Source organism: Hyla sarda, chromosome 7 (assembly GCF_029499605.1).
Source record: "Hyla sarda isolate aHylSar1 chromosome 7, aHylSar1.hap1, whole genome shotgun sequence".
NCBI lineage: Eukaryota > Metazoa > Chordata > Amphibia > Anura > Hylidae > Hyla > Hyla sarda.
Genome location: NC_079195.1, coordinates 10,059,194 through 10,084,723, shown reverse-complemented (window position 1 = coordinate 10,084,723; position 25,530 = coordinate 10,059,194). Strand labels below are relative to the sequence as shown.

The 25,530-nt window shown below is 43.0% G+C and overlaps 1 protein-coding gene across 1 annotated transcript in view; it reads left to right on the top strand.

The window, feature by feature from the left end:
• The window catches only part of LOC130283081 (pancreatic lipase-related protein 2-like), a 76,486-nt gene extending 51,744 nt beyond the window's left edge, over positions 1 to 24,742 (top strand). Inside the window, exons 3-13 of the mRNA XM_056532271.1 lie at positions 2,862 to 3,013; positions 4,782 to 4,907; positions 10,482 to 10,616; positions 10,706 to 10,814; positions 11,724 to 11,843; positions 12,359 to 12,478; positions 12,977 to 13,095; positions 13,247 to 13,373; positions 15,547 to 15,658; positions 23,200 to 23,367; positions 24,603 to 24,742. Coding sequence (XP_056388246.1) covers positions 2,862 to 3,013; positions 4,782 to 4,907; positions 10,482 to 10,616; positions 10,706 to 10,814; positions 11,724 to 11,843; positions 12,359 to 12,478; positions 12,977 to 13,095; positions 13,247 to 13,373; positions 15,547 to 15,658; positions 23,200 to 23,367; positions 24,603 to 24,684 — 1,370 coding nt within the window. The 3' untranslated portion in view covers positions 24,685 to 24,742. The remainder of the gene's footprint in view (positions 1 to 2,861; positions 3,014 to 4,781; positions 4,908 to 10,481; positions 10,617 to 10,705; positions 10,815 to 11,723; positions 11,844 to 12,358; positions 12,479 to 12,976; positions 13,096 to 13,246; positions 13,374 to 15,546; positions 15,659 to 23,199; positions 23,368 to 24,602) is intronic.
• The last annotated feature ends 788 nt before the right edge of the window (positions 24,743 to 25,530 follow it).

Genomic DNA, 25,530 nt, shown 5'->3' with positions numbered 1-25,530 from the left:
GGTGTACTGAAAAGACAGGGGGTGTACTGAAAAGACAGGGGAGTGTAATGAAGAGACAGGAGGTGTACTGAAGAGACAGGAGGTGTACTGAAGAGACAGGAGGTGTACTGAAAAGACAGGTGGTGTACTGAAGAGACGGGGGAGTGTACTGAAGAGACAGGAGGTGATCTGAAGAGACAGGGGGTGTACTGAAGAGACAGGAGGTGTACTGAAGAGACAGGGGAGTGTAATGAAGAGACATGAGGTGTATTGAAAATATAGGAAGTGTACTGAAGAGACGGGGTGTACTGAAAAGACAGGGGATGTTCTGAAAAGAAAGGAAGTGCACTGAAGAGACAGGGAAGTGTAATGAAGAGACAGGAGGTGTAATGAAGAGACAGGGGGTGTACTGAAGAGACAGGGGTGTACTGAAAAGACAGGAGGTGTACTGAAAAGACAGGGGGTGTACTGAAAAGACAAGGGGTGTACTGAAGATACAGGAGGTGTACTGAAGAGACAGGAGGTGTACTGAAGAGAGAGGGGTGTGTAATGAAGAGGCAAGGGGTGTACTGAAAAGACAGGAGGTGTACTGAAGAGACAAGGGGTGTACTGAAAAGACAGGAGGTGTACTGAAGAGACAGGCGGTGTACTGAAAAGACAGGAGGTGTACTGAAGAGACAGGAGGCGTACTGAAAAGACAGGAGGTGTACTGAAAAGACAGGGGGTGTACTGAAAAGACAGGAGGTGTACTGAAGAAACAGGAGGTATACTAAAAAGACAGGCGGTGTACTGAAAAGACAGGAGGTGTACTGAAGAGAAGGGGGAGTGTACTGAAGAGACAGGAGGTGTACTGAAGAGACAGGAGGTGAACTGAAGAGACAGGGGGTGTACTGAAGAGACAGGAGGTGTACTGAAGAAACAAGAGGTGTACTGAAGAGACGGGAGTGTAATGAAGAGACAGGAGGTGTACTGAAAAGATAGGAGGTGTACTGAAGAGATGGGGTGTATGGAAAAGACGGGGATGTTCTGAAAAGACAGGAAGTGCACTGAAGAGACAGGGAAGTGTAATGAAGAGACAGGAGGTGTACTGAAGAGACAGGAGGTGTACTGAAGAGACAAGGGGTGTACTGAAAAGACAGGAGGTGTACTGAAAAGACAAGGGGTGCACTGAAAAGACAAGAGGTATACTGAAGAGACAGGAGGTGTACTGAAGATACAGGGGTGTGTAATGAAGAGACAGATGAGAGTAATGAAGAGACAAAGAGTGTACTTAAGAGACAGGGGTGTAATTAAGAGACAGGGAGTGTAATGAAGAGACAGGGGAGTGTAATATAGAAACATTGGAGTGTAATAAAGAGTCATGGGAGTGTAATGAAGATAAAGTGGTGTAATGAAGAGACAGGGGTGTAATGAAGAGTAATGGGTGTAATGAAGAGTCATGGGTGTAATGGAGAAACCCATGTGTAAGGAAGGGGCCAACTGTGTCTGGATGGGTGACAAGGAAACTGTGAAAGCTGTTTGCGCTTGTCAGTGGATCAAATGATTATTTCTAGTGGTGATCTGTCTGGGCCGTCTGGAGTCTGTTCCCTGTCTGGGCCATCTGGAGCCTGTTCCCTGTCTGGGCTGTCCGGAGCCTGTTCCCTTTCAAAGCCGTCCGGAACCTGTTTCCTGTCTGGACCGTCCGGAGCCTGTCCCCTGTCTGGGCCTTCTGGAGCCTGTCCCCTGTCTGAGCCTTCTGAGCCTGTTCCCTGTCTGGGTCATCTGGAGCCTGTTCCCTGTCTGGGTCATCTGGAGCCTGTTCCCTGTCTGGGCCGTCCTGTAGCCTGTTCCCTGTCTGGGCCTTCTGGAGCCTGTCCCCTCTCTGGGCCTTCTGGAGCCTGTTCCCTGTCTGGGCCGTCTGGAGCCTGTCCCCTGTCTGGGATTTCTGGAGCATGTTCCCTGTCTGGCCCATCCTGTAGCCTGTTCCCAGTCTGGGCCATCCTGTAGCCTGTTCCCTGTCTGGGCCATCTGGAGCCTGTTCCCTGTCTGGGCCTTCCTGTAGCCTGTTCCCTGTCTGGGCCATCTGAAGCCTGTTCCATATGGGCTGTCCGGAGCCTGTTCCCTGTCTGGACAATCTGGAGCCTGTTCCCTGTCTGAGCCGTGCAGAGCCTGTTCCGTCTGGGCCGTCTGGAGCCTGTTCCCTTTCTGGGACATCCGGAGCCTGTTCCCTGTCTGGACCGCCCGGAGCCTGTTCCCTGTCTGGATCGCCCGGAGCCTATTCCCTATATGGGCTGTCCAGAGCATGTCCCCTGTCTGGGCATTCTGGAGCCTGTTCCCTGTCTTGGCCGTCTGGAGCCTGTTCCATGTCTGGGCCATCTAAAGATTGTTACCTGTCTGAGCCGTCTGAAGCCTGTTCCCTGTCTGCGCCATCTGGAGCCTGTTTTCTGTCTGAGCCGTCCGGAGCCTGTTCCCTGTCTGTGCCGTCCGAAGCCTGTCCCCTGTCTGGGCTGTCCTGTAGCCACTGCTCCCAACACCTCCTAACAGCATGGCCAGAATAAACTAGATGGTGGGCAATTCATTGAAATAGCCATCCTGCTTCTCTCAGTCCAATGATATGCCCCCTGTCAAAATATGTCAGCTGAGCAAAATGTCCCCTATTGGTCACTAAGAAGTACACTACCAAATGTAGCCTCTGAGAGTATTTTTTATAGGGCAGCTGGGGAAGGAAGACCCAGTGTGTAATCAGACCCCACCTGTAATCATTTCATATCTGCCTGAGAAATAACTACATGCCCAGTTTTACCGCAATCCGAAATTTTTGGGTGCATTTTTTTTAATCAATGAGCATATATTAAAATATGTTTAATACATATAAACACTCTTGTATTTTTTTTCTCTATTAGGAGAGATATGCTATGACCGGCTGGGGTGCTTCACAAGCAATGCCCCATGGGCTGGAACGCTACAGAGACCAATAGGTCACTTACCCTGGGCTCCAGAGAAGATTAACACTCGGTTCCTGCTCTACACCAGGGACAATCTGAAAAAATATCAGGTCAGTTGATCCTATGTTATCTCATTTACACGTTTCTACCAATCTGTACAGAGGAACACCCATACTTTATGATCATATATTTGTCACCTTATCACCTCATTTAGTACTCCATCTCTGGGGGTCAGGGACAAGAGGAAAATCCATCCATGTTGTGGACTTGGGATGAGATGAAGAACAATTCTGGGGGGAAAATAAATAAGATTTTCTGCCATTTTTGGGGCCAGGAATTTGTTGGGGAACCATTCTGGGACCAAGATTGAGATAAGGATACGTGCATGGCCACAGGGATAATATGGGGAGCCATGCTGATGACTAGGAATGAGATGGGAGACAGGCTGGGGACCAGGAGTGGGATAAGTAGCCTTGCTGGAGAATATGAGTTATATGGGGATTGATGATGGGGAAATGGAACATGATGGGATTCCATGCTGGGGACCAATAAGTTACCATTTGGTAAAATACATGTTTTTATCTTTTTTGTAGTTTTTTTGGTCGACTGTACATACTTGCTGACTTTATTTGACAATTGAACCAGCATGTTTTTTTTCTTTGAGAAGACCATCCCCCATAAAAGATTGCTTAAAAAAAATTGGGGTGGAGTGGGACCAGCACTGTTTTCCAGCAGTAATCACACCTGGATTTCCTTTCCCTTACTTCTCTATCCAATGATTGTAAGGAGAGTACTTGCGTACAATCCCTTCCCCTCTCTGTTATGCCTCTATGGCTTTGACAAATTGTGCAAGAAGATTGTACACAGAGATGTGCAGGGGAACAAGAGAGAACAAGCTTCACTGTGATGGGGGATGCTTTACAGTACTATACAGTAGATAGCATTTGGAGGGGAATAGTGGGGTTGTTGATATGTTGGGTTTGTAGTGTGGGCAGAAAGGAAACAAACAGGAGCGAGGAGGATCACAGCAAGGCGGGGGGCATTTACATTACAAAAGCAGCCCTGGGCTAAGCAGTGCTTCTCATAAAAATACTACTACTAATAATAATAATTCAGGAGGCACCACTATGTACATAGTAGGAACACTTGTTTATGGGTGAAAAGAGATATGAATGGAGTCTGGATTCACCATTCAGGCACAGCGTGGACTATTTGGAGTAGGCGGATAGGCTTAGGTTGCATGTAAACTCTGTCTGGCACCGCAGTGTTCTGTCCCTGCATTGTCTATACTCTGCCATCACTTTCTATGTACCACCTTGGTATCTTTGTTGCTAGAGACAGAATTTCCCTAACAACAGGCAGCAGACAGGGAAATGGGACACCTAGTGGCCAAACGTTTAGAGCTTTTATTATGGAGTAAAGTAAATAAAATGACTTAAATATATGTAAGGAATAATAAAGGATATCAAATTGAGGAAAGTTTATTGAAACAAGAGTGATCATTTAAAGCATGCCTGTCATTTTAGGTAACTTTTCAGGATACGCCGTCCTGTGTACTTGAGGAATAGCACTATTTCTCCCCATTACATAACTTGTATATACCATTTTTCAAAAATGTTCCCCTCTGCAGGCGACATCTCTAATATTCAGTTGTCCCTGAGCTTGTGGGTGTAGACTATCTGGTATAATGTCTCCATACACTGCACAAAAGAAGGGATATCTTTATAGAAAACCCTTAGAAGAAGTAGCAGTATGGAGGGCATTATAGAGAGATACAGAACAGTGTAAGCTGTCAATCAAGCCCTGTGGTGAGATCTAATACTATAAGCTTTGTGTAATGGTTAATATTGACTGTTTCTATCCAATGTCTCCCTGCAGGAACTCAGCGCCATCAATCGAGATACAATCACGAAGTCTAATTTTCAAACATATCGGAAAACTCACATCATTATTCATGGATTTATTGATGATGGGGAAAAGAACTGGATGGTGGACATGTGTCAGGTGGGTGCAACACAGAGAAATAAGGAATTATAAGGACAGGTCATGTGATCAGAGGGTCTCCCCTCTATTAGAGGGACTGGGGGAGCTTTAAATTAATGGCCCATCTATTTACTGGTCTCCAAGTGTTTTAGTCTCCTGCTCAGAAGCCATGTGGTTTTGTGGCCATGTTGACCCCTAATTACTTTATCTCGCTCTGTAAAAACTAGACCTCACAACACTATGTAGATTAAATACTGTAAAATATATAAATATAAAAATATCAACATTGCCAGAATATATAGTAGTAAAACACAGGGAAAACAATATAAACTTGCTACTGCTATCATTTTGCTGACCTGCAGAGTAAGGTTTAAAGCTAAAAGTAATAGGAGAAAAAAAAACCACCAAAAAAGTGTGCAATTTTTATTTTAATTTTTTAATTTTAATTTTTTAAATAATGCATTATACTGTAAAATACAGGGTGGCATTAAAAATGACAATCTTACAAATATGTCAAGGTTCAGTGTAAAAAGATGCCAAGTGACAGCAATAATGGTGCAGAACAAAGTCCGTCCTCTGTGTGTCAGGAACTAGGACTAGTAATTAGGTTGTATATTGAGGTCAGCTGACACATGGCACAAGTCTCAGTATATATATATATATATATATATATATATATACATACATATATATATATATATATATATATATATATATGTAATAACAATACTACAGCTACTAAATAATACTACAATGCAAGGGACAAATAATACTTCCACATCATGACCACCATAACCACTACCTTACCACCATACATTAAAGGGGTACTCTGCTGCTAGACATTTTATCCCCTATCCAAAGGAAAGGGGATAAGATGTCTGATTGCTGGGGGCCCCCAGCAGTGATCTCCTGCAGCACCCGGCGTTCTAAGCAAACGTCGGGTTCCTGAGGCAGTGGTCATGACGTCACGACCATGCCCACTTCCATTCATGTCAATGGGAGGGGTCATGATGGCTGACACGTCCCCTCCCATTGACATGAATAGAGGGGGCGTGACATCACTAGGGGGGCGTGGCTGTGATGTCACCATCACGGCCTCTGGCTCCAAGCATTCTGAACAAAATGTTATGAAAGCTGGAACAGTGGAGTACCCCTTTAACTGAATAATCCCACCATACTGATACTAACGAAAACCATCATATGGAGATCAACATTACCAATAATAGCAATATACGGAGCAGCGTCATGATCGGTGATGCTTCTCCATTCGGGGAACGAGAGTTGGAGAGGACCGTCTCATTGTGGGACCAAGATGGAGAGGTGGAGAGAATGGGGTAACATCTCGGAGTTATGTGAGGAAAGCTTTTGTAAGAGGGATGTCACCGGGGAGAACAAGGTAGGAAACATGCCTGAAGGAACAGCGGAGGATGAGTGGCTGTTTGTTGCTGTGCCCCCTCCCCCTGATGGGACCGGAATGGTTTGGTCCAGGGCTACGTCGGGGGGGGGGGGGGGGGGAAGAGACGCACGTGTTGAAGCAGTCACATGGAAAGCTCTCGGCGTGCGGCCGAGGAGTGCCCTCAGCTGCGCTGTTACAAGCCAGCACTAAGGAGGGGTGCTTTCTTCAAGAGGATGGTGAGAACGGACAATATATAGTTAAGCTACTTATGCCTTACGTACCATTTTACTATGGGGACCCTGGCTGAAGCCAGGACGGTGAAAGCTAAGAACGGGGGGTAATGAGTTATGGTGGCGCCCCAGGACTTCATAAGTTTTACATTCGGTGTGTAAGCTTTTAACCCCTGCGAAGTTCCTCTTGTCTCAGCCTGCACCCTTATCTAAATTATTCAAACTGCTATGAGCCATATCTTGGAGGAAATTGGTGATAGAAGACCCTAGAGAGATGCTACTAATTTTGCTAATTGTAAAATATGTTGTGCACCATGCATGTTATGGAATCCCAGAAAATCCTATGTTAATGCCGTGAAGTTAAAGGTTTGGCGGCTGGGAGAATATTTATTATTTCAGGATGCATCCCCTCAGTTCCTTGGCCAGAGAGTGTGATCTTCACCCTTTGGATGCCGATTCCTGCGATATGCTACATTTCTGTACTAACCTTATATGTGGTTCTCCATAATTTTTTTAATTTATTTTTTTCAATGGAGGAGTATGCAACCCAGGGTAAAGCAGAATTCTGGATCGGTTCTTCATAATTTAACCCATAGGCTTGCATTGAGGGGGCGAAGCTTGACATCTCACGGGGGCCGGAGCATTGTGAAGTCACGGCCTCGCCCCCGTGTGATGTCACGCTTCGCCCCCTCAATGCAAGCTTATGGGAGGGGGCGTCCCGTGATCGCCAGTAATCAGACCCGGAGCGAACATGCTCCGGGGACTGATTGTAAAGGGGTGCTGCATGCAAGATCACGGGGGTGCCCATCGGCGGGACCCAGCGATCAAGGCTTCTTATCCCCTATCCTTTGGATAGGGGATAAGATGTCTTAGCACTGGAGTACCCCTTTAAGAGGAGGGTACTTGAGGCCCATATTAGTCAGTTAATGGGGCACCTGGTGAAGTTTGCTTCTGAAGTATTAATTTGAATTTGGACAGGGGAACATCTGTACACTCCAGAACTGCACCGCTGGAACCATGAGTTTTTTCCTCTTTTACATCCTACTTGCGACTATGACGATGTTTTTTAGGAAGTTTCAGGATAAGAAAACAACTTATTATACTCCATTTCAGGTTCCAGTAAATCATAAATCGTGACAACACTCTGTAGTAGTTTTACAAATAATACCATATGTGTGGGTATGTGCAACACTAGCTTACTATATAACCAATACCCTATTAAGATATAACTTTTATTGTATCTTTGTTAAAATGTATTACTAATACTTCCAGCAAACTGCTGTATATATAGATAAAAATGATGCTCACATCTGGTTATTGTCTAGACATATCATGGGTATGCACACTTGACAATACAGTTAAATGCAGACAAGTCAATAATTAGTATAGATAGATGTAACTCACGTACTGCAAATTGTATTTCCTTTTCAGTCCTTTGGTAGAGGAGACTGTAGTGGGGTAAGATGCAGTTAGGGTGGTATACAGATATATATAATAATAGACAGCCTAACTACCACTCCTATCAAATACAATACCTTACCCTACCTGTCAGCGGGGGAGGCGCCCCCACTTCAACCGTTGACTCTCCACTCCCTCAGGCTGACTAAACAATGTGTACATATATGTCGATACATAACCATTAAAATATATAATAATGCATCATTATACAGCACATCGATGTGCATAGATAAGAAGAAACACTCTGTCGTACCCTTGATAGGGGAATGCTGCCAAAATCCACAAAAAGAAGGTTGGGTGGAAACAGCCCCGCTTAATATACTGCAGTAACATCAGCAGGGAAAATTGAAAAATATCTCAAGAACCCCCCCCCCGGTGGCTTCAAGAACCCACAGCAGTAGGAATACTTCCCCATACACCCATCAGCCTAAACAATTAAATCCTATAACTGTATCATGGTACTTGGTTTTGATGCAGGACATGGGAGGAGAGGAGGAAGATGCCATAGGGGTATGGGTAGGCGGAGGGGGGTTTGGTAATTGACACTAAGTAAGAGATCTGATGGGTAAAGGCAGACCATGGAGGGGAGAGTGGGGTGGAGGGAGGGGTCCTGCACGGAGGTTGGTTTGTAAGAGATTAGCGGTCTTGGACAGTAGTGTAATGGATAAGGAGAGGGATAGGAGGAGAGTTGGGGTAGTCAGGAACAGAGGAAGACATCCCAAACTCATGTGGTTAAATTAATAGGGGAACGAGGATGGAAAGATATTTGGAGGCAGATATACCCATGTATTTCATGTTATTCAACCTCCCACCAGTCAGTATCTCGTATAGATCTGGGGGGTTTTAATGACAGAGGTCTATCAATGGTCAAAGATATGTCCTATCACCCCAAATCGATCTCGGATCATAGGTTAGTAGTAACAGAAATTTTGATTGAAGGAGATTTGCTGGGATGGTCGCGGAACTTTAGAGTAAATCCCTATTGGATTGATATTCTAGATAGGAAAAATTCAACTTAAAGGGGTACTCCTGTGGAAAACTTTTTCTTTTAAATCAACTGGTGCCAGAAAGTTAAACAGATTTGTAAATTACTTCTATCAAAAAATCTTAATCCTTCCAGTACTTTTTAGGGGCTATATACTACAGAGGAAATGCTTTACTTTTTAGATTTCTCTGATGTCATGACCACAGTGCTCTCTGCTGACCTCTGCTGTCCATTTTAGGAACTGTCAAGAGCAGGAGAAAATCCCTATAGCAAACATATGCTGCTCTGGACAGTTCCTAAAATGGACAGCAGAGGTCAGCAGAGAGCACTGTGGTCATGACATCAGAGAAATCTAAAAAGTAAAGCATTTCCTCTGTAGTATACAGCCCCTAAAAAGTACTGGAAGGATTAAGATTTTTTAATAGAAGTAATTTACAAATCTGTTTAACTTTCTGGCACCAGTTGATAAAAAAAAGAAAAAAAAAAAAGTTTTAAAGTTTTCCACGGGAGTACCCCTTTAAGGGAAGCAGATAGGAAGACAAGGGATAGAGATACATTTTATGTAGGAATACATAACATTTTCACTTATATTATGCAACCACAGTGCACAAGGAAGTCCCTTAGGTATATTTATAAGGGTTTAGTTCATGAAACTCTAATTACCTTTAAGGACGAAATTAAAGCTAAGTGGGAAAGAGAGATAGGTCCCTAAGAAGATACTACTTGGGAGAAAATTTTAAATAATGCTATGCTAGGCTCTTCGGATAAAAATGTTCAGTATTTACAGTTAAAGGGGTTCTCCGCTGCTCAGCGTTTGGAACAAAATGTTCCGAATGCTTAGAGTCGGCACCGGGAGCTCGTGACGCCATAGCCCCGCCCCCCATGATGTCACACCCCTCCCCCTCAATGCAAGTCTATATTACCACCATATAATCAGGGCTGTATTTACCATTAGGCACCCATGGGCCTGTGCCTAGGGCAGCAGTGTTGAGGGGGGCAGCACATGTAAGGGAGTAAAATATAAAAAAAAATTATAAATATGTCTGGTAAAGATCCACGGTGAATCTGCAGTGAAATTCACATATAACACGTGTTGATAAGTCCCCACACTGTAGATAAGTTCTTCCAGTGTAGGTAAGTTCCCCCCACTAAAGCCAGGTCCCCCCAATGTAGCCAGGTCCCTCCTTTGTAGACAGCCCCCCCCATGTAGACTTCCCCCCTCCCCCAGTGTAGCTAGGCTCCCCCTGGACTGTAGGCAATTCTCTCCTACTGTAACCAGGAGCCCCCCAATGTAGTTTGGTCTTCCCACTGTAGCCAGTTCCCCGTACTGTAGCTAGACCTCCTCTTCGGTAGCCAGGTTCACTCTTTACTGTAGATTGGTTCCCCAGTGTAGCCAGGCCTCCCCCACTGTATCAAGGAACTGCTATAAGACATTACCATAAGACCTATGGGCCCTAAGGTCATCTCTTTTCCAAAGGCCTCTGAGCTCTTCTCTCACATGTCACCATATATTCTCCTATTTCCAGGCCATTTTACAGGCAGAAGATGTGAATTGTTTCTGCGTTGACTGGAGCGACGGCTCGCGGACTCTGTACACTCAGGCGGCCAATAACATCCGAGTAGTGGGGGCAGAAGTCGCCTATTTTGTTAAAGCTCTTGGGGTAAGAGCCAAGACTGATGCCACTTACAATCTGATGAAATTTACCATTCACTCATGTTTTGCCTTTTTAAGGATTCTTTTGCTTTACAGGAAATGTTGAAATACGACCCGTCTAAAGTTCACCTCATTGGGCACAGTCTGGGGGCGCACACTGCAGGAGAAGCTGGAAAAAGACAGCCTGGAATTGGAAGGATAACTGGTGGGTGTGACTAAGCGAGTTTGTTTTCACAGATAACATAAGAGTCAGTCCTTTAAATTTCTATGCTTTTTGTGTATCTTCATATTTGTTTTGGGTGTCCCAGTACAAAACCTGCTTCCTAGAGTTACTGGTTGTTGTATGGTTGCAGTTCACTTCTATTGGGAATCTATTACTTTGCTGACATCTAGTGTCAGATTCTTGTAAACGCATGTGAGAAATGACCCTTTACAAAACACTACTACATATCCATAACAACTTAAATTTGTAAGAGTAGGTGGGAGGGGCCTACCTAGTCCAGCCTCCCTCTTAGCTAGATGGCACAATTTGGTTTAGACCAGTTGTCTCAGTTCCGGCCAGTCCACAGGCTGTACAAGTACAAATGCCTTCGAGTCCCTCAAGCTGAGCAGATGCATGTTGGTGAGTTTCTGCCAGCAGAACAGATATACTTAGTCTAGTAAAGAAAACAATATTTATTAGCATCTTGGAGCTTCCTGGGAGCGCATGGATACAATCCAGCAAAGTATCTTCTCATAGAGAGCTTTTCAGACCTAGATCTAGATTGTTTTTCTGATTCCAAGAAAGTGTGATATATTCTGCCACCTCCGAGAAGGAGTAAATATTAAGTCAAAGAGAATAAGCTTTACAAGGGCCTCTTTGCTTCTTCCTGGTATCTAAAGACCTGCCTTCTGTGATAGGAATGCAGCTCAACTTTAGTGAGTACATTATTACCTAACAAGTCACTGGGTCTAGCTGCGCGGACCACGGACACCTAATTTACCAGATATACTGCTGTGGGGATAGTAACTTCATTGCCAGTGACTTGTAAATATACCCACAGAAGAGAGGAAGAAGTGTTGCACAAGAATCATAGTAACTTGCTGATGTCTATCCTCCTGATCCTTCACACAGGACTGGATCCCGCTCAGCCGTATTTTGAGGACACCCCTCCTGAGGTCAGATTGGATCCTTCCGATGCTCTTCTTGTTGATGCCATTCACACTGATTCCACACCAACTATACTCAACCTAGGTAACTGGACAATGACAGTGTGTGTGTTGTGGGGGGGGGGGGGGTGGAGTTCATCAAAATATTTTTGGACACGAGTTGAGTAAACTTAGTTTTCACCAAGTGTTTTTTTTTTCTTCCTCTGAATTAACCCTGTAGGATAATAGGGTGAGCCAGTATGTTTCGTAACAGAAGTACTACCTTATTATAAAATGTAAAGTACACATTGACTAAAGGATCCGCAGGGGATGCTGCAGTTGATTGATACAATATTGCTCTTATGGTCACATGACTCCTAGGGGAGTGGCTCATAAAGCCAGCCCACAAAGAGCTGTTGAGTGAGGGGGACACCATTAGCTTGTTTCCCCATGGGCTGAGTGAGATGTCATTGGTGGGGGGTCTTTTATCATCATCATGTTTATGTGCAAATAAATGACAGTCCCCACAGGAAATAATCTGTAACCATATAATTGGGGACTGGTGTAGAGGAGGCCCAGCTCTTCATCCATTGTAATGTTCATTGTTCTCAGGTACCGGAGGGTACGGGATAAGTCAGACGGTTGGTCATCTGGATTTCTTTCCAAATGGAGGAAAACAAATGCCAGGATGTAAGAAGAATGAGGTCATCAATCATGTGAACCCCGATAACATCACACCGAGTAATTATACAAATCATTATCACTTAATTGTCTGTAAAGAAATGTAGAGGATCGTAGATGACATGAAGGACATGGGACAAAATGGAGGATGACATAGAGAACAAAGCGTGACGTAGAGGACATGGGCATGGAGAACGTTGGGCATGGAGGTCGTCTTATGACGAGGATAATGTGGGATGATATAAAGGACATGTGATGACATATAGAACATGAGTCAACATGGAGGACGTGAAGCTTTGGGACCTAGGACATGGAGGACGTAGGGTAAGAAGGAGGATGTGGAACATGGAATGACTTAGACAATGTGGGATGATATAGAGGACATCTGGTAAGGAGGAGGATATGGGATGATATAGAGAATGTATAGTGACGTAAAGGATATAGGATATGTCATAGAATTTCCTACATGAATAACATCTGCAGGAGATTTATAAATCATTTTATTAATTTTTTCCTTATTCTCTATAATATTGCTGATTATTTTCATTTATCTCTTAGCTGTTGATGAATTAGTCGCCTGTAATCACTTGAGGAGCTACAGGTATTACACCGAGAGCATCAGAAACCCTGATGGCTTCATTGGATTCCCAAGCTCTTCATATGACGCCTTCATAGCCGTAAGTCAAAGGGAAATATGATCATTGTCGTCTCCTAACCCAGATAAGATAAGGGGGAGGAGCTTATTGGTTGTCACCTGTCCCAGAATCCTCAGTGCTATTCACAGATAATATAATACTAAGGGTTATTAATTGTGAATGTTCTCCTCAGGGGGAGGGGTTCCCATGCCCCAGTGGTGGCTGCCCACTGATGGGACACTACGCTGATCAATACCGAGGAGTCACATCCAACACTCCGCCATTTTACCTAAACACAGGAGACCAGACAAAATTTTCCCGTAAGTTATTTTGTCCATTTTTTTTCCTGCTTCAACATTTCATACCAGGCACAATATCTGTAATCACAAAAAGTTATCAGAGCCTAAAATAGTCTTATACCAAGATAACTGTCACGATGCCGGCTGGCAGGTAGTGGATCCTCTGTGCCAGAGAGGGATTGGCAAGGACCGCGCTAGTGGACCGGTTCTAAGTCACTACTGGTTTTCACCAGAGCCCGCCGCAAAGCGGGATGGTCTTGCTGCGGCGGTAGTGACCAGGTCGTATCCACTAGCAACGGGTCACCTCTCTGACTGCTGATGAAAGGCGAGGTACAAGGGAGTAGACAGAAGCAAGGTCGGACGTAGCAGAAGGTCGGGGGCAGGCGGCAAGGTTCGTAGTCAGGGTGGATAGCAGAAGTTCTGGTACACAGGCTTTAGACACACAATACGCTTTCACTAGGCACAAGGGCAACAAGATCCGGCAAGGGAGTGCATGGGAGGAGGTTAGATATAGTCAGGGACCAGGTGGAAGCCAATTAAGCAAATTGGGCCAGGCACCAATCATTGGTGCACTGGCCCTTTAAGTCTCAGGGAGCTGGCACGCGCGCGCGCCCTAGAGAGCGGAGCCGCGCGCGCCAGCACATGACAGCAGGGGACGGGAACGGGTAAGTGACCTGGGATGCGATTCGCGAGCGGGCGCGTCCCGCTGTGCGAATCGCATCCCCAACGGCCATGACAGTGCAGCGCTCCCGGTCAGCGGGACCGACCGGGGAGCTGCAGGGAGAAAGACGCCGTGAGCGCTCCGGGGAGGAGCGGGGACCCGGAGCGCTAGGCGTAACAATAACAGTAGCCTGGTAAAGATGGAATGATTTGCCCTCATCTACAGATCCCCCATCATTGTGTTATCTAGAGATCCCCCATCATTGTGTTATTTAGAGATCCCCCATCATTGTGTTATTTAGAGATCCCCCATCATTGTGTTATTTAGAGATCCCCCATCATTGTGTTATCTAGAGATCCCCCAACATTGTGTTATCTAGAGATCCCCCATCATTGTGTTATTTAAAGATCCCCCATCATTGTGTTATTTACATATCCCCCCCATCATTGTGTTATTTAGAGATCCCCCATCATTGTGTTATCTAGAGATCCCCCATCATTGTGTTATCTAGAGATCCCCCATCATTGTGTTATCTAGAGATCCCCCATCATTGTGTTATCTAGAGATCCCCATCATTGTGTTATCTAGAGATCCCCACATCATTGTGTTATCTAGAGATCCCCCATCATTGTGTTATCTAGAGATCACCATCATTGTGTTATTTAGAGATCCCCCATCATTGTGTTATTTAGAGATCTCCCATCATTGTGTTATCTAGAGATCCCCCATCATTGTGTTATCTAGAGATCCCCCATCATTGTGTTATCTAGAGATCCCCCATCATTGTGTTATCTAGAGATCCCCCATCATTGTGTTATCTAGAGATCCCCCATCATTGTGTTATCTAGAGATCCTCCATCATTGTGTTATCTACAGATCCCCCATCATTGTGTTATCTACAGATCCCCCATCATTGTGTTATCTAGATATCCCCCATCATTGTGTTATCTACAGATCCCCCATCATTGTGTTATCTACAGATCCCCCATCATTTTGTTATCCGCAGATCCCCCCATCATAGTGTTATCCACAGATCCCCCTCATTGTGTTATACACAGATTCCCTATCATTGTGTTATCTAGAGATCCCCCCATCATTGTGTTATCTACAGATCCCCCATCATTGTGTTATCTAGAGATCCCCCATCATTGTGTTATCCGCAGATCCCCCCCAATCATTGTGTTATCCACAGATCCCCCTATCATTGTGTTATACACAGATCCCCCATCATTGTGTTATACACAGATCCCCTATCATTGTGTTATCTACCCACAGATCCCCCATAACATTGTGCATCCTTCCCCTTACTATGCTACATACAGTAAGTGAACAGGACGGCATCAAAGGAAGGAGTATAGTCTATATGGGGGTTCGGGGGTCCCACTTAAATTGTCCATCAGGCATTGATGTGTGGCAGGCCTTCAGTTATGCCTTGTGGAAACAATGTAACACACCCTCAGCTGTGAACAGGTGTTTGTCCAGATTAGTTGCCCGCTATAGAATTTTTTTTTAGGATTCCTTTTTGTCTTTTAGGCTGGAGATACAAGGTGTCCGTCCGCACTGCTGGGGGCACCAGTGTTTGGGGAAATGTCGCTGTGTCTGTACAGGGGTCTAATGGAAACATCCCAGACTACACTGTATACAAGTACGTAATCACTACACCGCACGACCGACACTGCATCATCCACCTATCCTGAGGTTGGGGCCTTGTCAAGACTCCCATGGACTTTGGGCGCGGGGGGAAAGATATATATATATATATATATATATATATATATATAGTTCCTGTAGTCTTGCCTGTAGAGGTATACATTTGAGCTTTCAAGGGGTACTCAACTGGAAAACTTTTTTTTTTAAATCAACTGATGCCAGAAATGTAAACAGATTTGTAAATTACTTCTATTTAAAAATCTTAATACTTCCCGTACTTCTTAGCTGCTGTATACTGCAGAGGAAATTCTCTTCTTTTTGAATTTCCTATTTCTGTCTGACCACAGTGCTCTCTGCTGACACCTCTGTGCATGTTAGGAACTGTCCAGAGCAGGATAGGTTTGCTATGGGGATTTGCTTTTACTCTGTACAGTTCCTAAAATGGACAGAGGTGTCAGCAGAGAGCACTGTGGTCAGACAGAATATCTGTCATCACCAAAAGTTATCAGACCCTAGAATATTCTTATACCAAGATAACAGTAGCCTGGTAAAGATGGAATGATCTGCTCTCATCTACAGATCCCCCATCATTGTGTTATCTAGAGATCCCCCTGATCATTGTGTTATCTAGAGATCCCCCCTCATTGTGTTATCTACAGATCCCCCCTCATTGTGTTATCTAGAGATCCCCCCATCATTGTGTTATCTAGAGATCCCCCCGATCATTATGTTATCTAGAGATCCCCCCTCATTGTGTTATCTACAGATCCCCCCTCAATGTGTTATCTAGAGATCCCCCCCCATCATTGTGTTATCTAGACATCCCCCCATCATTGTGTTATCTAGAGATCCCCCCTCATTGTGTTATCTACAGATCCCCCCTCATTGTGTTATCTACAGATCCCCCCTTATTGTGTTATCTACAGATCCCCCCTCATTGTGTTATCTAGAGATCCCCCCCATCATTGTGTTATCTAGAGATCCCCCCTCATTGTGTTATCTACAGATCCCCCCTCATTGTGTTATCTAGAGATCCCCCATCATTGTGTTATCTAGAGATCCCCCATCATTGTGTTATCTAGAGATCCCCCCATCTTTTTGTTATCTAGAGTTTAACCCCTTCATTGTGTTATCTACAGATCCCCCCTCATTGTGTTATCTAGAGATCCCCCCTCATTGTGTTATCTACAGACCCCCCATCATTATGTTATGTACCAATCCCCCCATCATTGTGTTATCTACAGATCCCCCTCATTGTGTTATTTACAGATCCCCCATCATTGTGTTATCCACAGATCCCCCATCATTGTGTTATGCACAGATCCCCCATCATTGTGTTATCTACAGATCCCCCATCATTGTGTTATGCACAGATCCCCCATCATTGTGTTATCTACAAATCCCCCATCATTGTGTCTACAGATCCCACTCAGTGTTATCAACAGATCCCCCCCCCCCATCATTGTGTTATCCACAGATCCCCCCCCCCCATCATCGTGTTATCCACAGATACCCCTGACACCTCTGTCCATTTTAGGAACTGTCCAAACTTGCATTGAGGTGGCGTGGTGTGATGTCATGACCCCACAGCCCGCACCCAGCGTTCGGAACAAAATGTTCTGTTCTATTGCTGGGGCAGTGGAGTACCCCTTTAACCCCTTAAGGATGGACCCTTTTTTACCTTAATGACCAGGCTCTTTTTAAAAAAAATTGAGATGTGTCTTTTTAAATGGTAATAACTTTAGAAAACTTTTTCTGAGCGGAGCGATTCTGAGAGTTTTTTTGTGACATATCGTACTTTTTATAAGTGGTGCATTTTTGTTGACACATGCAGCATTTTTGGTGAAAAAATGCCAAAATATTGTGAAAAACTAGAAAATTTCTTGCGTTTAAATAATTTTTTATGGTGTTCACTGTGCGGTAAATGTGATGTTATATGTATACTGCGGGTGAGTACAATTATGCTGATACCCATTTTATGTAGCTTTTTATGTTATTTTTCCTTTTCTGAGTAAAATTCCTTTTTTCCCTTTTTTGTGTTATCATTTTCCGACAGCTGTAACTTTTTTTATTTTTAGTGAGGGCCATTTAGTGGGGGCTTATTTTTGCGGGATGAGTTGTACTTTTTATTGGCATAATTTTTGTGATTCATGCTTTCTATTGATCTTTTTTATTCTGCTATTTGTACCAAAATTGGCAAACATTGTACTTTTTTGTTGTTGTTCTTTTACAGCGTTCATCGTGTGTGATAATTTACATTATAGCGTTATAGTACACATCATTATGGACGTGGCAATACCTAGTATTGATTTTTTTAATGAATTCAGGGCTTTTATTGGGAAAGGGGCATTTATTTAAAAAAAAAAATGTTACACTTCCTACTTTTATTGAAGAACCTTTTATTATTTAATTTTTTACTTTTTACAAGTTATACTATAAATACATTTGTACTACAGCACAGTATAAAGAATAACCTGATCTGTTGCTGATACTACAGCCTGTGCGATCCAGCCTCTGGCTGTAGGTTGCTGCCATAGCAACCAACAGCGACCTGCGATTGTATCGTGGCACCACCGTTGGTGAACAGGTGGGGGGGGGAGCACCCTCCCACAGGTGGGGGGGGGAGCACCCTCCCACAGGTGGGGGGGGGAGCACCCTCCCCCTGTGAACACCATGAACACCATAGATGCCGTGATCAGGATTGATCATGGCATCTATGGGGTTAATGCTGCCGGGACCAGCGCAATCGCGGCCTCAGCAGCTGTGGCGGGACCCTGGCTGGGAATGACAGTGGGGTCCCACCGCTGATCTCCTGAGCTGCACGCCATGCATACATCACAGTGCGCGAACGTGCCATTTTATTTTAACCCCTTAAGGACCCGGGGTTTTTCCGTTTTTGCACTTTTGTTTTTTTCTCCTTACCTTTAAAAAATCATAACTCTTTAAATTTGGCACCTAAAATTCCATATGATGCTTATTCTTTGTGCCACCAATTCTACTTTTAATGACGTCAGTCATTTTACCTAAAAATCTATGGCGAAACGGGAAAAAAATCATTGTGAGACAAAATTGAAAAAAAAACACCATTTTGTAAATTTTGGGGGCTTCTGTTTCTACGCAGTGCATATTTCGGTAAAAATGACACCATATCATTATTCTGTAGGTCCATACGATTAAAATGATCCCCTACTTATATAGGTTTGATTTTGTCGCACTTCTGAAAAAATTCATAACTACATGCAGGAAAAGTTATACGTTTAAAATTGTCATCTTCTGACCCCTTAGTTTTTCCGTGTATGGGGCGGTATGATGGCTCATTTTTTGCGCCGTGATCAGAAATTTTTAGCGGTACCATTTTTGTATTGATCGGACTTTTTATTAATTTTTTTCATGATATAAAAAGTTACCAAAAATACACAATTTTGGACTTTGTAATTTTTTTGCGCGTACGCCATTGACTGTGCGGTTTTAATTCAGACATTTCCACACACGGCAATATCCCATATGTTTATTTTTATTTACACTGATTTTTTTTTTTAATGGGAAAAGGGGGTGATTCAAACTTTTATTAAGGAAGGGGTTAAATGATCTTCACTTTTTTTTCCCTTTTTTTTTGCAATGTTATAGCTCCTATAGGGACCTATAACACTGCACACACTGATCTTTTACATTGATCAATGGTTTCTCATAGGAAACCAGTGATCGATGATTCTGCCGCTTGACTGCTCATGCCCTGAATGGGCGGAGTGTGGTGGGCGGAGTGTGGTGGGCGAAGTGTGGTGGGCAGCAGGGACGTGCACACATAGGAGTGAAAGGGGGCTGGAGCCCCTGCCCTTTTCCTCACCTGCCCTCTAGTGCCCTCACAAAAGGAGCTGCAGACTCAGGGTGACAGGTGAAGTAAAAAGCATCCATTGCTGGGGAGTTGTATGGGGTTTAATGGAGGGTGCTGTGCCCTCCCTGCAGCAAGGGGACGCCACTCACCCTGTCATTATCTGCCATTTTTCTGCTTCTCTCCACACGGAGGAGACAGGAGCAGAGGAGGCAGAGAGAAGCCCCGCCCACAGCATGTCCGCCCACAAACTCCAGCCTGTGCTGCCCTTACTGTAAGTAACTGTAAATATATGTGAGTGATTGTATGTCAGTGTGTGTGTATGTATACATATTTGTTTGTGTGTGTCTATCTCTATGTATATGCCTATATATGTGAGCAAGTGAATCTATGTATGTATGTGTGAGTGTATTTATGTGTGTGTGTGTGTGTGTATATATGTATGTGTGTGTGTGTGTGTGTATATATATATATATATATATATATATATATGAGCAAGTGTATGTATGTATGTATGTGTGTGTATATATATATATATATATATATATATATATATATATATATGAGAAAGTGAATCTATGTATGTGTGTATATATCTGTGAGTGATTGTATGTGTGTACCTGTATGTATGATGTGCTTATTGGCTATATCTTTTAGTATATATTCCATGTTATATGTGTGTCTGTGTATTTATGTTTCTTAATGTATATTTGTACCTGTATCTATGTGTCGGTGTCTCTATGTATGTGTGTATATGACCTATGTACTGTATGTGTGTATATGACCTATGTACTGTATGTGTGTATATGACCTATGTACTGTATGTGTGTATATGACCTATGTACTGTATGTGTGTATATGACCTATGTACTGTATGTGTGTATATGACCTATGTACTGTATGTGTGTATATGACCTATGTACTGTATGTGTGTATATGACCTATGTACTGTATGTGTGTATATGACCTATGTACTGTATGTGTGTATATGACCTATGTACTGTATGTGTGTATATGACCTATGTACTGTATGTGTGTATATGACCTATGTACTGTATGTGTGTATATGACCTATGTACTGTATGTGTGTATATGACCTATGTACTGTATGTGTGTATATGACCTATGTACTGTATGTGTGTATATGACCTATGTACTGTATGTGTGTATATGACCTATGTACTGTATGTGTGTATATGACCTATGTACTGTATGTGTGTATATGACCTATGTACTGTATGTGTGTATATGACCTATGTACTGTATGTGTGTATATGACCTATGTACTGTATGTGTGTATATGACCTATGTACTGTATGTGTGTATATGACCTATGTACTGTATGTGTGTATATGACCTATGTACTGTATGTGTGTATATGACCTATGTACTGTATGTGTGTATATGACCTCTGTACTGTATGTATTGTATGAAGCACATTATTAGGGAATTATTGGAGGAATGTAAGCACAGTATATATTTCATTATATTACAACACTATATTTTTATCTATGCTGGCACTGTGTATAGATCCTTAGGGTTCGTTCACACGTGCCTATTTTTGCTGCAGATCTGCTGCAGATTTTGCTTCCCATTGACAATGGGAAGAGAAATCTGCTAAAGCAAATCTGCAGCAGATTTTCAGCAGAAAATATGCACTTGTGAACGCAGCCTTAGTGGTGGCACAGTATAGTTAAATAATAGTGGCACAGTATAGTTTATTAATGATGGCACAGTATATAGGGAATTTATAGATGAATGGTGGCACAGTATATAGGGAATTAATAGATGAATGATGGCACAGTATATAGGGAATTTATAGATGAATGGTGGCACAGTATGTAGTTCATTAATGGTGGCACAGTATATAGGAAATTAATAGATGAATGGTGGCACAGTATATAGTTCATTAATGGTGGCACAGTATATAGGGAATTAATAGATGAATGGTGGCACAGTATATAGTTCATTAATGGTGGCACAGTATATAGGGAATTTATAGATGAATAGTGGCACAGTATATAGTTCATTAATGGTGGCACAGTATATAGGGAATAAATAGATGAATGGTGGCACAGTATATAGGGAATTAATAGATGAATGGTGATGAATGGTGACACAGTATATAGGGAATTAATAGATGAATGGCGGCACAGTATATAGGGAATTAATAGATGAATGGTGGCACAGTATATAGGGAATTAATAGATTAATGGTGGCGCAGTATATAGGGAATTAATAGATGAATGGTGGCACAGTATATAGGGAATTAAGGGGGTTACGGTATATAATTAAAGGGAAACTGACAGGCTGTTTACTCGCACTAAACCCAATACACTAGGTTACATTGCAGTATACAAAAATTGGTCTTTCCATTTTCTAGGTATTGCCCCACATTGCTAGTATGCGAATTCAGTCTTCTGCGCAATGGAGGCGGAGCTTCCCTGCCTCCCTCCTGTATGCTGTGCTATGCCTGGACGAGGGTGGTGGGCGGAGGGTGGTGGGCGGAGGGCGGTGGGCGGAGTGTGGAGGGCGGTGGGCGGAGTGTGCTGTGTGGAGAGCGGTGGGCATGCTCTGTCAGTACCACCAGGGGTGCAGGGCCCTATTATAGTGTGACGAGACCAATCTCGCCACATTGCATTGGAGAAGCCTGTTTGCCCGCCTGCTGCCTTTGGACTATGGCCCTGGGAGATTGGGCCCTTTAAAAACAGTATTCAGCCACACCAGAGTGTATGTCACTCATTCTAGCTCTTTAAATACAGTGGGGTCATTCGGTACTTGCCCTGTGTGAGCGGTGATACCCCAGATAGCTATGTCATGGAGCCCATTCATATAATGAAAGACTATGGGAAAGACTTTAGCTCCATGGCAATTGAACTATATGTGTGTGGTCTGAACACCATTTGATAATGTGCGCTCAGACCTAAGCTATCTGGGAATATGTTGCATGTATATGTTTTATGTAGTAATTGTGGCATTGTGTAGTTTTATGTCTTTTTGCAACCATGTGCTCAATGGAGTCTGCCTCTATCCCTGGGAGATAATTGGATTTCTTCGTCCTGGGAGATAACTGGATTTCTTTGTCCTGGAAGATAATTGGATTTCTTCATCCTGGGAGATAATTGGATTTCTTTGTCCTGGAAGATAATTGGATTTCTTCCTAGTTGTCTGGGGGATAGAGAGGAGGGAGGTATGGGTAAAGTGTGAAGGGCTTATGCTGAAGCCACTGCGATTGGCTACTGTCCACTATGTTCTACAGTCTTCCATCAGGTCCCCAAGGGGAGTGTCCACCTGGTGGAGACCTGCATAAATACCAGGCAGGTAGCCCCATTAAAGTCAGACCACTGCTTGACCCTTAACACGGAGCCTTGTCTCGTTCTTGGGGGGGATTCACTGTATGCTGATAGGGACTGACTGCCAGGAGTGTAAGCCGCTTGGGAGCTTTTCCTGTTCGTCTGCTAGCAGCTATTGGTGAGGTTCCAGTTTGGTGCATTCAGCATTCACTTATATCCCATTCGTGAGTTTTGGTGATTTTACAGTAGCTGTGCCTGTCTGTGAAAAGGGGATTATGACCTAAACGGTTTGTAACCACTTATCTGCTGAAACGGTCCGTTACATATAGTGTCTTTAATGTATAGATATGTAATAGTGACCCTTATGCTCATCTCCATTGATACTGACCCCTGACCTTCTATTTCTCTCCGTAGGGGACATCTTAGACCAGACACAGTGTACACAGCTTTCATAGATGCTGAGGACAACATCGGATCCATCTCTAAGGTGACATTTACATGGCGCAGTTACCTGCCCAATATTTCCCACAACAAATTGGGCGCCTCCTCTGTGACCGTACAGTTCGGGAAGGACGGAGCAGAGTAAGTGTCCGAGACGTCTATTCACATTGGGAGGATGGTAAAGGATGTGACTGTATTATCTTGGTACTGTATGTCAGTATTATAAGGGATTTAAGTGACAATAGTATCTTAGAGGCATATAGCGGTATTATATGGTACTGTATATATGTGACTGTATTATATTGGCACTATATGACAGTATTATAAGGGATTTAAGTGACAATAGTATCTTAGAGGCATATAGCGGTATTATATGGTACTGTATATATGTGACTGTATTATCTTGGCACTGTATGACACTATTGTCACTTAAATCCCTTATAATACTGTCATACAGTGCCAAGATCATACAGTCACATATATACAGTACCATATAATACCGCTATATACCTCTAAGATACTATTGTCACTTAAATCCCTTATAATACTGTCATATAGTGCCAAGATTATACTGTCACATAAATCCCTTATAATACTATTATACAGTGGCAATATAAAACTGAATATACCATATAATACTGCTGTATGCCTCTAAGATACTATTGTCACTTAAATCCCTTATAATACTATCTTAGAGGCATATAGCAGTATTATATGGTGTATACAGTTTTATATTGCCACTGTATGACAGTATTATAAGGGATTTATGTGACAGTATCATCTTGGCACTATATAGCGGTATTATTTGGGATATATGTGACAGTATCATCTTGGAACTATATAGCGGTATTATATGGGATTTATGTGACAGTATAATCTTGGCACTATATAGCAGTATTATTTGGGATATATGTGACAGTATAATCTTGGCACTATATTGCGGTATTATATGGGATTTATGTGACAGTATCATCTTGGCACTATATAGCGGTATTATTTGGGATATATGTGACAGTATCATCTTGGAACTATATAGCGGTATTATATGGGATTTATGTGACAGTATAATCTTGGCACTATATAGCAGTATTATTTGGGATATATGTGACAGTATAATCTTGGCACTATATTGCGGTATTATATGGGATTTATGTGACAGTATGATCTCAGCAGTATGGCAATTAATGGCAATAATAATGATCATTACATTAGCAGTAGTAACAGTATGTAGCAGTATTAAATGGACGCTGTATGACAATATCATGTACTGAGCTGTTATTGTCTGGTGTTCTTGTGAGGGTTGTATAGAACAGAATTATCTTAGCACTATATGGCGATGTTCCGCGGCCTAAAATGATGATGTTTTCTCTTTCCAGGAGCTCATTCTGCGACAATGTGACTGTACTGGACGGTATTCACCAGGTTCTCCGCCCCTGCGCCTCTCCTCTGCCTCTATAATGATTATACAGTGGATATAGCAGAGCTGGGGGAGTCATTTACTGTAACTAATAGAAACATCTGATGTGTTATACTGTATGTCATATAGGACTCCAGATAGCAGCTATTATCTCTATCACAACTGGCGTTGGCTGTCCGGGCATGCTGGGAGTTGTAGTTTTGCAACAGCTGGAGAAACCCTGATAAATATATATATATATATATAATAAACACTGCTTTATAAATAGCTGACTTTTGTAGTACGGTGCGGATTATGCTGTATACTCTGTGGTTGTTTCTGAGTAACTTGTTGTAGTCACTTTTGTTTCTACTCAGCCCAGCATGCTGGGTGTTGTAGTTTTACAACAGCTGGAGGACCACCATTTCAGGCCATTGCTGTATGGAGTTGTCTGTAATATTCATTCATAGATTCTGTTACCTGGAAATCAGAGAGGTCGGTGGCTCTGTAATAAAATCCTCAGTGACTCACGGCACAAGGGATTATGGGAATTAATTGACCTAACATTAGATCAAAGTTCAAAGCAAGATAAAGAGCAAGTGAAATACCTGCGTATACAGTACGGGAAGCGCAAGAGCCAAGGGTCTCCTATACAGGGATTATATTACATGGATTTTACTTACAAAAAAACAGAAATATATAACCATTATAAAAATGCTGCAATACAGTACACACAACAAGTTCTGCTATACCGTACACATAACTAAGGTGACTATACTGTACACATAACTAACCTCACTGTACTGTACACATAACTAACCTCACTGTACTGTACACATAACTATCCTCACTGTACTGTACACATAACTATCCTCACTGTACTGTACACATAACTAATCTCACTATAC